This window comes from Taudactylus pleione, unplaced genomic scaffold (genome assembly GCF_031769625.1).
Source record: "Taudactylus pleione unplaced genomic scaffold, aTauple2 ptg001956l, whole genome shotgun sequence".
NCBI lineage: Eukaryota > Metazoa > Chordata > Amphibia > Anura > Myobatrachidae > Taudactylus > Taudactylus pleione.
In genome coordinates this window covers 5170368-5186721 of record NW_028286352.1, presented here as the reverse complement: position 1 = coordinate 5186721, position 16354 = coordinate 5170368, and the positions used below count along the sequence as shown (strand labels likewise).

At 44.5% G+C, this 16354-nt stretch overlaps 1 protein-coding gene across 2 annotated transcripts in view; it reads left to right on the top strand.

Moving 5' to 3' along the window:
• The window catches only part of LOC148436126 (embryonic protein UVS.2-like), a 44274-nt gene that overhangs the window by 6509 nt on the left and 21411 nt on the right, over positions 1-16354 (top strand). For both annotated transcript variants that reach the window (XM_088465283.1, XM_088465284.1), the window contains exons 4-9: positions 274-408; positions 500-617; positions 2099-2277; positions 3135-3216; positions 5336-5463; positions 6550-6665. In XM_088465283.1, coding sequence (XP_088321409.1) covers positions 274-408; positions 500-617; positions 2099-2277; positions 3135-3216; positions 5336-5463; positions 6550-6665 — 758 coding nt within the window. The remainder of the gene's footprint in view (positions 1-273; positions 409-499; positions 618-2098; positions 2278-3134; positions 3217-5335; positions 5464-6549; positions 6666-16354) is intronic.

Here is a 16354-nt window from a genome sequence, read left to right as displayed (position 1 = left end):
ACACACAAACTCCTGGAAGAGTAGATCACCCTCCCGCATCCTGCCCACAACTTAAATAGTCAGGAAATAGTCGAGGGCACAAAGATGCAATTCTCAAGAAACATGTTTTATTGTCCCAAGCCTACCTCATAGCATAATTTTTTAAGTACTAACAATAAACTGCATCTAATATGATAGAAAATGCTTAATGAAGAAGCCATTGGCTGATATTCCTGAAATATAACTTACAGATGAAATAACTGGTAACTGTTTATTTTTTAATGGAATACCCAGATAGCAAGATGATGATTCATGAGGGTGATATTGTCGTAATAAAAGGGCGCAGTGCTACCAGCTGCATACGATGCCTCTGGCCAAAATCTTCACTTGGGACAGTCAATGTGCCTTACATTCTGTCTTCTGTTTATGGTGAGTCTGCTCTATTGCTGTACTTGCTGTTGTTTATAGAGTGTCAATTAACTTGGAAATCTCAGTTAAATCCTGTTTCTTTATAATGCAGATAACCAAGAGGTGACTTTGTTCAAAACAGCCATGCAGGAGTATGAAACATTGACCTGTGTGCGATTTGTTCCCCGGCAGACAGAGAATGATTATATCAATATTACATCCTCAGTTGGGTAAGTTTTCATATAAAACACAACATAAAGGACAATGGGCCTGATTCAGACCCACTCGCGAGCGGCTGTCCGCTCGCAAGTGGGTCGATGTTATGGACTGAGCATGCGCACGGCGGAGGGAGCTCCGTCGTGCGCATGCGCCAGACGTGACGAGCGAAGGAAAGTCCTTCGCTCGTTGTGTCTGATCAAAGGGGGCGTGCTGTCGATGTTGATTGACAGCACGCACCCTTTGGTAGGCGTGCCGGGGGCGTGCCTCCCTGACGGGGGCGTTCCCACGGGAACGCCTCCCGTCAGAAGCCGGCCCACTGACATCACTAGTGATGTCAGTGGGAGTGATTTTGGCTCTGATAGATTATTGCTTATTGCCTGGGTTGGCCCCGCATACACAGGTGGTGTCATGACTTAAAAATGAGGATGATGCGTTGCCACCAGGATCTTAGGATGCTCTGGGGAACTCTGCTGTAGCTATCCAGGCTGCAGCGTGTCGTTCCAGATACCCTGCAAGACAAATGCAAGTGCAACTAGGGAAGCAATGGTGCTGTCCAATTGGCCTATCGCCCTGGGTGGTGGCACTGCTAGCACAACCTAGTTATGGCTCTGTTTATTGTTGTCATCACATTTTACATTTATAAGGCACAGCCGCATAGCCTAACAGGAAGACAGTTCTATTTTTATTTACAGAGAGGGTACTGCTCCTTATTCTTCTTTGGTTTATTTAATTTTTTTTTTTTTCATTTTTAGAAATACATATCTACAAAAATGAAAAATTGTTAATGAAACAAATTCACACAGTTCATCATACAAGCTGCTCCAGTGCCGAGTTTTAGGAATAACTTTTAAGTCTTTAGTTTTAGATACAGTGGCTCAATTAATCTTTTAATATACAGTTGTTTTTTTGTCTTCAGTATAATTTGTAAACTGTAGGCCTGGATCACTATGGATTGCTCCTGCGATCACTGCTGCGATTACACACACAGGTTTGCTGCAAAAATATGCTAATGAATGCAATCGTAAAGCTATCTTACAGCCAGCATAGAAACGCCCACTGCTGCCTACAATCGCTATCTCACATCCGTAATACCTGGCAGTCCTGCGTATACCTCGGAAACATCGAGTAACATTGGCCCCTCACATAAAATTCCACCGGTCAGACCTTATTGAGGAATTTGCTAATCTCGTCGCACGCAGTGAGTACTCAAGCTGCGTATGCCGTCGCAGTGGCTAATTTATGCACGCCCATGAACAGCATTCAAACAGACACGGGCGCGCCTGTGCTTCTCTGACCACTCCCCCATCACCAAACCCGAATGCTGACGTCCCATCACTCAATCTGCGCTGGCTCTCTTTCTGTGTGCGTAATCACAGAGTGATCGCCATATGCACCATCGGCATATCTGCATTCGCTGTTGCAGTTGATCTGCAATGAATTAGGCCCTGTGTGCGGTATAATGTATTAAATTGTTTGCCTGTAATTCCCCCAGTTGTGCATCTTACATTGGAAGAGTCGGTGGTGTACAGAAGGTGTTCTTATCAGCAGATTATTGCATGTCCAGAGGGATTATACAACACGAGCTAAACCACGCTGTTGGGTTTTTTCATGAACAGTCCCGGAGTGATCGTGATGACTATGTCACTATAATGATACAAAACATCTCACCAGGTAGCAGGATTCTATGTAAAATGTAACAGATTTCACAGGTTCTATGTAGATATAAAGAACATTGTATAGATAGACAGTCTGCTGTCGTTGGTGGGCCGGGAGGAGCGGTGACAGCCTCACCTTCCCAAAACTGAGGCGTGTCAATGTTACTGTTGGGGGGGGGTGAAGAGGCCAGGATCTCTGTAGGGTGCTAGAGATTTTCCTGGCCTCTTTCTCTCATCTGCATTGGCCAGCTTGCATGACCCCATGGGTCACTCAGCCGGCCGATGGTCACGCAGATTATCTAATGCTGCGTTGTACAATACAGCTCAGATAGGTAATGCATGCAGGGGGTGTGATGCCTCCTGCTGCTTTACCATAATATAGCTATAGGTCTTGCAACCAAAGCTGAATCAGTCCCCATATGTATTGTAGTAAACCTTCAAAAACAGCTGTTTAACTGCATTTTTTGCATTGATACATCCCACCCTTTGTGTGATACAGTAAGAGTCAGTCCCCTTCTTTAGACTAAACTCTACTAACCGATGAACACTGAGACCTAAGTTCTCACCTTCACTTATATTGATACTTTTTGATCTATTTATTAATATACTAATTCAACGAAAGCATCTGTTTTCAGAGAATTATTAAGTATTAAGGCAATTAAATATAAGGGTACCACCACAGGTATCAGAGATATCTGCAGTGTTACTTCTACATTTATTTGCCTCAACCATCCCTATAGCTATAGATGTTGTCAGGGGCTATTATCTACGCAACATGATATATTTATGTTTGATCATTGTTACCAAAAGTATTGTTGCCTCTACCAATTTATCCTGAATTCACCATATGGAAATATATTTTCTCTTTCACAGAATATTTGGCTAACTTTCAGAAATATCACACAAATAATCTGGGCCTTGAATATGATTATGCATCAGTAATGCATTATCCCAGGTAATTATTTTTTGTACATGTTTATATAGTATAAATAGAAGATGAGCAGTCATTATTATGTTGTGAATTATTATTATTATTATTATTAATATTATAACATGCATAGGGGTAAATCCAATTGTGTGTGAAGGGTGCGATGTGTTGTAATGGCGCTAAAATGCAGGCAACGGCACCGCATCTTGCACCCCTAGCGGCCCGCTCTGAGCCCAATTTTGCATAATTTTGCTCTGAGCATTATGGGGCTGTGAGCACTTTTATGCAGATTTGGGTAACCATAAAGTGTGGCTATACCACGATGACTCACACCCCGAGATCATCACGGCTAATTGGATCGAGTCCATAATGTCAGGTATATTTATGCAGAAAAGGTCTGGCTGCCTTGAATCATTGCTTACATGGTTATATAAGGAATTCTCTGAGCTCACAAATGATTGGTTAATCATATTTAACTGTAAATTCACCTATATATCTGAACTTGATATTTATAAAACAAAAAGCATCATCACCAGTGGCGAATTTTACCTAGGGTCTGGGGGACTGCAGCGCCCCCCAGTTAAATCTGCCACCTGCCGGGACTGCCTATGAGTGGTAGTGACTTCTCATTAAGGGGTCTATTTACTAAGCAGTGTTAGGAGACAGAGTGAAAAGTGATAAGAAAGTGATAAGGTGCCAGCCAATCAGCTCCCAACTGTCATCTCACAGGCTGTGTTTAAAAAATGACAGTTGGGAGCTGCTTGGCAGGCACCTTATCACTTTCTTATCACTTTTCACTCTGTCTCCTAACACTGCTTAGTAAATAGACCCCTAAAAGCACTCCCAGCTGATTACAGTAGTCCCAGATGGAGGTGGTTTCTCCCCGTGGGACAGCCAGTCTGGACTGCAATAGCAGACAGAGTGCATCCCATGGGAAGCCAGTCCCCTGCTATTATGGCAGCCCTATATGGCTTCTAGGGGCTGCAACTGATGCAGCACTGGGCTTAAGCCAAGCCCCCTTATTTAGGCTTTGCCCCTAACTGCCGCTAGACTTAATCAGCTGTCAATCATCGGGATGGCAGGGGGGAGAGTGCTGCAGAGACTGCAACCTATAACATGCAGAACCCCAGCAAGAGAGGTAAGGAGCCTCTGCTGATAATCACCATTACAACTGTTTAATTATAAGGCGACAGCTGTTACAAAAAATGATAAAATAAAGCAAATCATACCTACTGTAGAAACAGAACAAGAAAATAAGAAGGTGACAGAGAAGAAGCCGATGGTAGACAGGACCCAGCTGGTGAAAGTTTAGCATTTGGGTGAAATGTTTTGATTTGCTGTTCCTCATTGTATGTTCTTGGTTATCTCCATGCTGCATTTACAGCAACACAAAATATGCTCATATAACATTATGAATAGCACATGTCATACATTCACTTCAGGTACTCATGTATGTAATCTGTCCAGGCATGTGGTTTCAGGCTCAGACACTCAATCACATACACTGTAGGCAATACCAAGATGGAGAGTCTGCACCTACAATGGTGGATGGCACATGTCCCGATGGTGCTTCCGATGTTGCTCAAAATCGGCTTCCCAGCCACATTCAGATACACGCTTGTACACCAGAGGAAGGGCTTGTACTAGCCATACTTACCAACTCTCCTGCAGGGTGTGGGAGACTCATGATTTTTCAGAAAGTCCCCAGCACCCCTGGAAGAGTAGGCAGATCTCCTGCATCCCACTCACTCTCTAGCCAAGTGGGCAGGATGGGGCGATACTAGCAGGAACCGTGGCTCTATATGGAAGATGTAAGGCTAACATGATGCAAATTACATCATTTTAGCCCCTCACTACAGAGGCGGGATACGTGGCATTTTGCCACATCCGGCACAAATCCTGATGATGTAAAGACCCCATCCCCATAGTGGTCATTTGCATTCTCCCAGAGAGTAGAATTAAAAAGTAGGCAAGTATGCTACTAGCTACAGCATAAAGTCATAGTCGCAAATATGGCAAAAGATGATTAAACTGCCACAGCAGCAGCCGACTTAGAATCATCCCCTATGCTTTTGTTTTAATTTGTAATAAGTTGATTATTTAGATAAATATATACAGACCATGTCCTTTATCTTCTGTATCTCAGGAATGCGTTTAGCACGATCCCAGGACATGACACTATCATACCCAAACCTGACCCAAATGTACCCATCGGACAAAGACATGGACTAAGTGTCCTGGATGTTTCTAAAATTAACAAGCTTTATAACTGCAGTAAGTGCTTCCAGCAATGATAAGACCAAATGTTGGAAACTGTTCCACGAAATGCGTGTCTCGTTCAGCATATAGCTGTGGAATTTATTATTACTGTTGTGTTGTAAGGTTGGCAGTAACTTTTTGTTTACTGATGCAGGTATGCATTTTCCCTTTTGTTTCTCAGGCGCTTGGTATACTTCAATTTATTATTCTTTGTGTTATTGCCAACCAAGCAGCCGAGAAACAAAGGAGACCAACATGACAGAATTCACCTGGGTTAAGGATAGAAGAATGAGAGGAGATTAGCACCTTTCTAAATTCGATACAGATGAATTACCTATCACCCCAGAACTTGATATGAAAAGGGTTGTTTTAGAATAGGAATCGCTAATGTTAACTTGGAGAGAGCTGAACTGGAAAGAGATAACGTATCAACCATTCTGCTCCTAACTGTCATTTTTAAAACACAGCCTGTAAAATGGCAGTTAGAACCTGATTGGTTGGTACTTTGTCTCTCTCCACTTTATCTCCAAGCTTTGGTAAATCTCCCCCTATGCGTCACATTTATTTCATGTTCTAATATTATTCCCTGCCTCTTCCCAGCTTTAACGCTGCAACAGCTAACACTAGACAATCAGGTGACCCCCATTCATGCAGGATGGTGTCGGAGGGGAACCAAATAACAGATTTGTTGTATGGTTTTATTTATTTATTATTTATTAAAATTGATTTATATAGCACACACATATACCGCAGTACTTTACAGAGAATATTCACATCAGTCCAGTGAAACAATCTCTATTCCCTATAACATGGATACACATAGACATTACTATTACATTTTTAACAGATGACATGTAACCTACTAGCATTTTTATGGACTATCGTAGAAAATAAGAGCACCCGCAGGAACCCATATGCATGTTTACCCATATAAACAACACTCAGATGGGTCTTTATCAGAATAGAACCCATGACACCATTGATGGTCCATCATCTCTAAAACTTGAAATCAAACACAAAATTGCCTGCAAAGTTATTAGAATTTTCCAAAAGTCTTGTAAATAATTAATTAAATAATACATAATTATGGTGTGATTTCAGATCTCTGTGCTAATTTGCTTAATAATCTGAATGGAATATTTACTTCAGCCAACTACCCTTCATCATATCCTAATAATACAAACTGTGTTTGGTTGATCAGGACCCCAGCTGGACAGGTGAGTACTCATCTGCATGAGGTGTATATTGTATACATGGACAGCAATCTTTATGATATAGGTATTTTTCATCACACATTATGTGACAAATTTACTGCAAGCATAAAATTATTGTTGCGATAGTAGCTTGATGTTAGGTCTCGTAGGTGGTGATCATAAAAATTTTATGTGGTTTTGGCATTATTGGAATTCAGTCTGAGACAACTACAGTAATATTAAATTCAGTGTAGAGACCAATGATAAAGTGGGCATTGACCGAATAGAAAGTGGTCCTCCTTGAAATGAGCATAGTTGTGTTTGTATATTGCCATGGCAACCAAATATTTATCTGACGTATGATTGTGGTTTCTGAATGATACAAAGTTATGAGACAGTAACACAGGGAATTTATTCAGATAGTGATAAGATCTAATGATGCATGCACAAGTTCAGATGTCATTATAAAGTGTATTATTTTATAATAATTGCCGGTTTCATCAAAATATGATCAATATCAATTTATTAATATGCATTTGCTATATTTTAAGTAGAGATATGCGTAGAACCCCATGTTTTCGGCTTTAGTTTACGTTTTGCTTCTGATTCATCATCATGTTTTGTTTTTGGCAAAACCACCCTCAAGTGTTTTGGTTTGGACTCTATTTTGGTTTGGTTTTGGATTACTTATTAGTGAAAAATCGATGAAAAAAGCGATAAAAACAGCTACAATCATGTAATTTGGACCTGTTTACATGCAATCTAAAACCCAAATTCGTTTTTTAAATCCGAGTTTTGAACCGACAGCAGAATCGAGCTGGGGCTCGGTTTGACTCTGCACCCAAAGTGATTCTGAAATGGGACTCGATTTGACTCAGAGCTTCTAAGTTCGAGTGTGTTTGTATTTCATGAAAACTGTATCGCACATCTCTAATTTTAAGTGTGATTTACCCTAAACCAGTGCATTGTGATCAGTCATACATATGAAAATGTACCATAAATGGATTTTATAGGGGCAGGGCTCCAGAATGTACAGTACTAGATTGAGAATCACTGGCTTATATATTTCTAATAATTGTTTAAACACCTTAAATGCTGGTTTTACCAGCACACAAATGAGAGAATTAGGGGTGTGCACCGGCCACTTTTCGTGTTTTGTGTTTTGGTTTTGGATCTGGATCTTTCTTCGTGTTTTGGATCTGGATTGGTTTTGCCAAAACCACCCTTCCGTGTTTTGGGTTCTGGGTTTTGTGTTTTGGATCTGTATTTTTTTTTAAAAAAGCATAAAAACAGCTAAAATCACAGAATTTGTAGGTTTTTCTGCTCCTATGCTATTATTAACCTCAATAACCTTAATTTCCACTCATTTCCAGTCTATTCTGAACACCTCACACCTCACAATAGTGTTTTTATGTCCAAAACGTTGCACCGAGGTAGCTGGATGACTATGCTAAGCGACACGAGTGGGCGGCACAAACACGTGACCCATCTAGGCGTGAAACTGCAGTGGCAGACAGGATGGCAGTTTGAAAAACTAGGCCCCAAACTGTACATAATGCAAAGAAAAAAAAGAGGTGCAAGATGGAATTGTCCTTGGGCCCTCCCACCCACCCTTATGTTGTATAAACAGGACATGCACACTTTAACAAACCAATCATTTCAGCGCCAGGGTCTGCCACACAACTGTGGCTGAAATGATTGGTTCGTTTGGGCCCCCACAAAACAAGCTGGCAATTAATGTGTCCCTGCACAAACTGGCTCTATGGAGGCAAGATGTCATCCTCATCCTCCTCATCCACCGATTCCTCACCCTCTTCAGTGTGTACATCCTCATCCTCACAAAGTATTAACTCGTCCCCACTTGAATCCACCACCACAGGTCCCTCTGTACCTTCTGGAGGCTGGTCTCCCTGGAAGAGCTGATAATTCATTTTGATGAACATCATCTTCTCCACATTCTGTGGAACCAACCTCCTACGCCTTTCGCTGACAAGGTTCCCGGCTGCACTAAACACTCTTTCGGAGTACACACTGGAGGGGGGGCAACTCAGGTAAAATAGAGCCAGTTTGTACAGGGGCCTCCAAATTGCCTCTTTTTCCTGCCAGTACAGGTATGGACTGTCTGCCATGCCTACTTGGATGCTGTCACCGATGTAATCCTCCACCATTCTGTCAATGGTGACAGTATCATATGCAGTGACAGTAGACATGTCAGAAATTGTTGCCAGGTCCTTCAGTCCGGACCAGATGTCCAAACTTGGTCCTGCCTGCCCTGCATCACCGCCAGCGGGTTGCTTAGGATACCTAAGTTTTTTCCTGGCAGCCCCAGTTGCAGGAGAAAATGAAGAAGGAGCCGTTGACGTGTCACGTTCCGCTTCAGCTGACAGTGTGTTCACCAGCAGGTCTTTGCACCTCTGCAGGCTTGTGTCGGCCGGAAAGAGAGACACCACATAGGCTTTAAACCTAGGATCGAGCACGGTGGCCAAAACGTAGTGGTCTGATTTCAACAGATTGACCACCCTGGAATCCTGGCAAAGCGAATGAAGGGCTTCATCCACAAGTCCCACATGCCGAGCGGAATCGCTCCGTCTTAGCTCCTCCTTCACTTTCTCCAGCTGCTTCTGCAAAAGCCTGATGAGGGGAATGACCTGACTCAAGCTGGCAGTGTCTGAACTGACTTCACGTGTGGCAAGTTCGAAGGGCTGGAGAACCTTGCACAACACGGAAATCATTCTCCACTGCGCTTGAGTCAGGTGCATACCCCCTCCTTTGCCTATGTCATAGGTGGATGTATAGGCTTGTATGGCCTTTTGCTGCTCCTCCATCCTCTGAAGCATATAGAGGGTTGAGTTCCACCGCGTCACAACCTCTTGCTTCAGGTGATGGCGGGGCAGGTTCAAGAGTGTTTGCTGGCGCTCCAGTCTTCGGCACGCAGTCGCTGAACGGCGAAAGTGGCCAGAAATTTTTCGGGCCACCCAAAGCGTCTCCTGCACGCCCCTATCGCTTTTCAGAAAATTCTGCACCACCAAGTTTATTGTGTGAGCAAAACATGGGACGTGCTGGAATTTGCCCAGATGTAATGCCCGCACAATATTGGTGGCGTTGTCAGATATCACAAATCCCCAGGAGAGTCTAAGTGGGGTAAGCCACTGGGCGATGATTTCCCTCAGTTTCTCTAAGAGGTTGTCGGCGGTGTGCCTCTTACTGAAACCGGTGATACACAGCGTAGCCTGCCTTGTAACGAGCTGGCATTTCTGAGATGCTGCTACTGGTGACGCTGCTGCTGTTGCTGCGTAAGGTGATACATCTACCCAGTGGGCTGTCACAGTCATATAGTCCTTAGTCTGCCCTGTTCCACTTGTCCACATGTCCGTGGTTAAGTGGACATTGTGTACAACGGCATTTTTCAGGACACTGAGGACACTTTTTCTGACGTTTCTGTACAGTCTCGGTATCGCCTGCCTAGTGAAGTGGAATCTAGACGGGATTTGGAACCGGGGACACACTACCTCCATCAATTGTCTAAATCCCACTGCACTAATGGCGGATACCGGACGCACGTCTAACACCAACATAGCAGTCAAGGCCTCAGTTATACGTTTTGCTTCAGGATGACTGCTGTCGTACTTCATCCTCCTCGCTAAGGACTGTTGGAGGGTCAATTGTTTAGTAAAAGTAGTGGTGTTCCTACTTCCTCTCTGGGATGATGAACGACTCCCAGCAGCAGCAACAGCAGCAGCGGCAGCAGTAGGTGTAGCAATGCAGGATCCTCCAGAGGAATCCCGGATAGGAGAGTCAGTCATGCCAGTGACATGGCCTGCAGGACTACTTCCGATCCTGACTAAGGAGGAAATTGACGAGGAGGGAGTTGACGGTGTGGTTTGCAGGCGCTTGGATACAACAGGACAACGGGATTTAGGTGTCCCTGGACTGCTTACGGTCTTAGCCAAAGTTTCTGAACTTGACAGTAACTTTTTATGAACGCGCTGCAGGTGCCGTATAAGGGAGGATGTTCCTAGGTGGTTGACGTCCCTACCCCTACTTATTTCACCTTTACATATGGTACATATGGCAAGACAGTTGTTGTCCGGATTTGGATAGAAATATTGCCAGACCAAAGAGGTGGAATGTTTGGTCTTCTGCCCAGGCATGACCGTGATGGGCTTTTTCATCCCACGGACAACAACTGTCTCCCCCGGAGCCTGATTTAAACAAACCACATCACCATCAGAATCCTCCTCGCCAACTTCCTCCTCAGCGCCAGCTACACCAGTATCCTCATCCTGTTGTACTTCAACAGTGACATCTTCAATTTGCATATCAGCAAGTGGACTGTGGGTGCTCCTTTCAGCACTTGCAGGGGGCGTGCAAATGGTGGAAAGAGCCACCTCTTCCCGTCCAGTGCTGGGAAGGTCAGGCATCGCAACCACCACCACACTTGGACTCTCCTTGGGGATTTGTGATATCTTCTTAGAAAGCACAGTTCTTCGCTGTGCTTTTGCCAGCTTAACTCTTTTGATTTTTTTAGTGGGAGGAGGGCTTCCATCGTCATGTGAAGCTGAACCACTAGTCATGAACATACTAGGGATCGACCTTAGCCGTTCCTTGCCACTCCGTGTCGTAAATGGCATATTGGCAAGTTTACGTTTCTCTTCAGCTGATTTAAATGTCTTTTTCAAGGTCATTTTCCTGAACTTTGCCATTTGGGATTGTATGTGCCCTCTACTATGACATTGGGCATCGGCCTTGGCAGACGACGTTGATGGCATGTTATCGTCTATGTCATGACTAGTGGCAGCAGCTTCAGCACTAGGAGGAAGTGGTTCTTGATCTTTCTCTATTTTATTTTTATCGGAGAAAGTTTGGTCCTCCATTTATGTTATATCGATTTGATATATACGTGCGGCTAAACACAGAAAATAATTTTTTTTTTGGTTTGGACTGGAGTGTACTTTGTGGGTTACAGCACCCTTTAACGGTCAAGCCAGCCGGCCCTTTACTTATGACACAGGCGCACGCTTGGCACTACTTTGTTGATGCACGTGCGGCTACTGCGCACACAATTCACAAACACAGAAAATAAATTTTTTTTGGTTTGGACTGGAGTGTACTTTCGGGGGTTACAGCACCCTTTAACGGTCAAGCCAGCCGGCCCTTTATTTATGACACAGGTGCACGCTTGGCACTACTTTGTTGATGCACGTGCGGCTACTGCGCACACAATTCACAAACACAGAAAATAATTTTTTTTTTGGTTTGGACTGGAGTGTACTTTCAGGGGTTACAGCACCCTTTAACGGTCAAGCCAGCCGGCCCTTTACTTATGACACAGGCGCACGCTTGGCACTACTTTGTTGATGCACGTGCGGCTACTGCGCACACAATTCACAAACACAGAAAATTATTTTTTTTTGGTTTGGACTGGAGTGTACTTTCGGGGGTTACAGCACCCTTAACGGTCAAGCCAGCCGGCCCTTTACTTATGACACAGGTGCACGCTTGGCACTACTTTGTTGATGCACGTGCGGCTACTGCGCACACAATTCACAAACACAGAAAATAATTTTTTTTTTGGTTTGGACTGGAGTGTACTTTCGGGGGTTACAGCACCCTTTAACGGTCAAGCCAGCCGGCCCTTTACTTATGACACAGGCGCACGCTTGGCACTAATTTGTTGATGCACGTGCGGCTACTGCGCACACAATTCACAAACACAGAAAATAATTTTTTTTTGGTTTGGACTGGAGTGTACTTTCGGGGGTTACAGCACCCTTAACGGTCAAGCCAGCCGGCCCTTTACTTATGACACAGGCGCACGCTTGGCACTACTTTGTTGATGCACGTGCGGCTACTGCGCACACAATTCACAAACACAGAAAATAATTTTTTTTTGGTTTGGACTGGAGTGTACTTTCGGGGGATACAGCACCCTTTAACGGTCAAGCCAGCCGGCCCTTTACTTATGACACAGGCGCACGCTTGGCACTACTTTGTTGATGCACGTGCGGCTACTGCGCACACAATTCACAAACACAGAAAATAATTTTTTTTTGGTTTGGACTGGAGTGTACTTTCGGGGGTTACAGCACCCTTTAACGGTCAAGCCAGCCGGCCCTTTACTTATGACACAGGCGCACGCTTGGCACTACTTTGTTGATGCACGTGCGGCTACTGCGCACACAATTCACAAACACAGAAAATAATTTTTTTTTGGTTTGGACTGGAGTGTACTTTCGGGGGTTACAGCACCCTTTAACGGTCAAGCCAGCCGGCCCTTTACTTATGACACAGGCGCACGCTTGGCACTACTTTGTTGATGCACGTGCGGCTACTGCGCACACAATTCACAAACACAGAAAATAATTTTTTTTTTGGTTTGGACTGGAGTGTACTTTGGGGGTTACAGCACCCTTTAACGGTCAAGCCAGCCGGCCCTTTACTTATGACACAGGCGCACGCTTGGCACTACTTTGTTGATGCACGTGCGGCTACTGCGCACACAATTCACAAACACAGAAAATAATTTTTTTTTTGGTTTGGACTGGAGTGTACTTTCGGGGGTTACAGCACCCTTAACGGTCAAGCCAGCCGGCCCTTTACTTATGACACAGGCGCACGCTTGGCACTACTTTGTTGATGCACGTGCGGCTACTGCGCACACAATTCACAAACACAGAAAATATATTATTTTTTTAGCACTTGGGGGGAGCACCCCTGATGGACAGAGCACCCCCTGGACAACACTGCAGCACTCCTTTAGGACTGGGACACTGCACAGGACTTTGGAGTGGACACAGCCCCTATGGAGAACTGACTGCACAACACAGTCCAGCCAGCCCCTATGGACTTTGAAGTAGTGGACACAGCCCCTATTAACAACAGCAGCACAGCACAACACAGCCAGCCCCTATGGACTTTGAAGTAGTGGACAACAGCAGCACTACACTACACTACACTACACAGCCCTAACTCCCACCCTCCCTCTTCACTGTCCACAGCCGAGTGAGAAAATGGCGCCGACGTGGGTACCTTATATAGGATCCAAAACCCGCGAGACTCGGAAGGCGGGATGATGACGTTTTGCCTCGATTTCAGATCCGAGTCAGGCGGGAAAAGTCGAGCCTGATTCGGATCGGACTCGGATCGGGGGGGCTCGGGGGGGTTCGGATTTCAGAAATCCGAACCCGCTCACCCCTAGAGAGAATGCACAGGGATTTGACTTTTGCAGATCCACAGTGGGTTTTTTTGGCCTGCAGGAAGGAGAATAGATAAAAGGAGACCTAGAATACTGAGAGAGAAATACTACTACCATGTTTCTATCAAGATATCCTATGTCTCTCCAGTATTTCTCCAGCATTAAAAAGTTTATTCTAATGCTGGCCATGCACTAGTATGACCAGCTGGATGCAGTCAGGAAGCCGACGGTCAAAATGCCGACCGCCGGCTTCCTGACTGTTAAATCCCGGTAAGGTAGTAATGACAGGCGTCGAAATCCCGACACCTGTCATTAGACCTACGCCGGGAGCCCGACGCCTGGCATACCAACCGAAGGTAAACCGGGCGCGGACAGCCGCGGGCTGGGAGGGTTAGGGTTTAGGGCTCCTGAGGGGACTTAGGCTTAGGCACCCCCCGAGGAGGGTTAGGTTTAGGCTAGGGGAAGGGGGAGTTAGGGTTAGGCACCCCCGGGGGGGAGGTTAAGGTTAGGCACCCCCCCCCAAGAGACTTAGGTTTAGGCTGCGAGGAAGGGGGGGTTAAAGTTAGGCACTAGGGGGGAAAGTAAGGGTTAGGCACTCCTAAAGGAGGTTTAGGGATAAGGTAGGAAATTAGGTTAGCGGTACTTACCTAAATTAGCAGTCGGGATCTTCACCCCTGCCGGGCCTCCGCTGTCGGGATTAGAACCGCCGGCCGCATAAGATGCGATTCAACATATTATTTCCCTTGAACTCCCCGAGAGCTCCCTGGCAGTCCTGGCCACATGACTTGGTGCTTTTTGACACAAGATGTACATACGATCTCGCGTACAATCATTCGCCGCTATACGACGGGTTGTGATACAATCGATCATGTACCTCACTAAAAACATGCAATCATAATAGATTTAAATAGAGGAAAATGTCACTGAAATGATGCTGCTTGGACAGTCGGACGCACAATGCGTCCAATGCGCAAATTCACGGCACGATCTGCATACGTTTATGATGGATAATATGGGCTGCACGTCTGATCGAAGGATACGATATAAGAGCGGCGGGAGCTCGCATTGAATCGTATTCATACCTAAATACTACACGATTTGCACACAATGAATCGTAAGAGGCTTCTAAAATCGTGCAATCAACACAAAATCACGCTAGTGTATGGCCAGTATTACTAGAGTATCATGAAACTGTCAGTCTACCACTGGTGCCAATAATCACATTGCCTTGCCTACTTAAGTGCAATTCTTTAAGGTGTTCCCAAGGGCAGTTAAAGAGAGGAGAGCGCCTGTGTTCAGAATCTGTGGGCTTCCTCCTCTGTGATCGTACAGTATGGAACCTGGCACCAGCACTGTTATAATAGAAGTGGGGATTATAAATGCAAAAAAAAAAAAACATTGCAGCTAACACATGTAAAAACCAAGGGAAACCACCAACTTGTTCCCTGATAGACATCAATAATTTACCTATGCTGCACAATTTACTTCCCTTATGGATGAAAGTGGTCACAGGATCAGTCCTAACTTCAGTTGTACCTTACAATAAATACAAAAAGGAGAATATTGTGTAACAACATAGTGTGTCCCAATCCAATCAATCCTGGAGGAGTATGAAGTTGTAAACTGGTGAAGAAATTCCCTTTATCTTTTCCAAGGTGTGCTCTAATGATTAGATATTAAGAATTCCCCAGAGTGATAAAGTTAGACTTTGAAATATGGGGAGGAGATCCTCTCTGTGAATTTCCCTTATGAAATGACAACTTGTATGTAGTCCTATAAGTAGTTTCCTGATGAGTACAATATGGTAATATTGTACCAGTCACTCCAGAGATCATTAATGCATGTAGAGAGGAAGACTCAACATAGTGTAATCATTCACTCACAAGCAACATTAAAAAAGTGTATAACCACTCTTTTGAACAAGCAGCGTACCAAAAATCATTTAAAAACATAACATCACATAACAGTTCTGTTAAAATCTGCGGAGTTCTGGAGTAAAGACTTTAAAAGCCTTGAAATTAATCTACAAAATCCGGAACGTGCAGAGTTCTTCAAGGGGGGCATTCAGGTAATAAACTCCAGGCAGCTGGAAAATTGCTAGTTCAGTATGCACAAGTACTGTTAATGCATTTCCATTTTCCACTGACATTTTTTTCAAAATTGTACTTTGCATCTCCCTGGTTTCCTATTTTTTCCTGGTTTCCTAATTTTGAATCGCATCGGCCAATCAGAATGGTTTTTCGAGGCCCCCAATTTGGAACTCATGTGTACAGTAGCTTATGTTCAAGCATGGGGGAGAGAAGGAAGTTGATATGCGTTCCACTTCAACAACTTCCCTTAACATATTTCCACACACTGAGGCTGGGTACACACTTAATGATGTGTACCCAGCGCAATGTTGTGAGTGGCAGCTGGGGGTGCCGGCATCGGCAAGTGTGTATGACAGAGATGGAATGATGGCGGGGCCATGCTGAATTCGGCAGCATGGCCCCCCGCTGACAATATCACCCATCATACT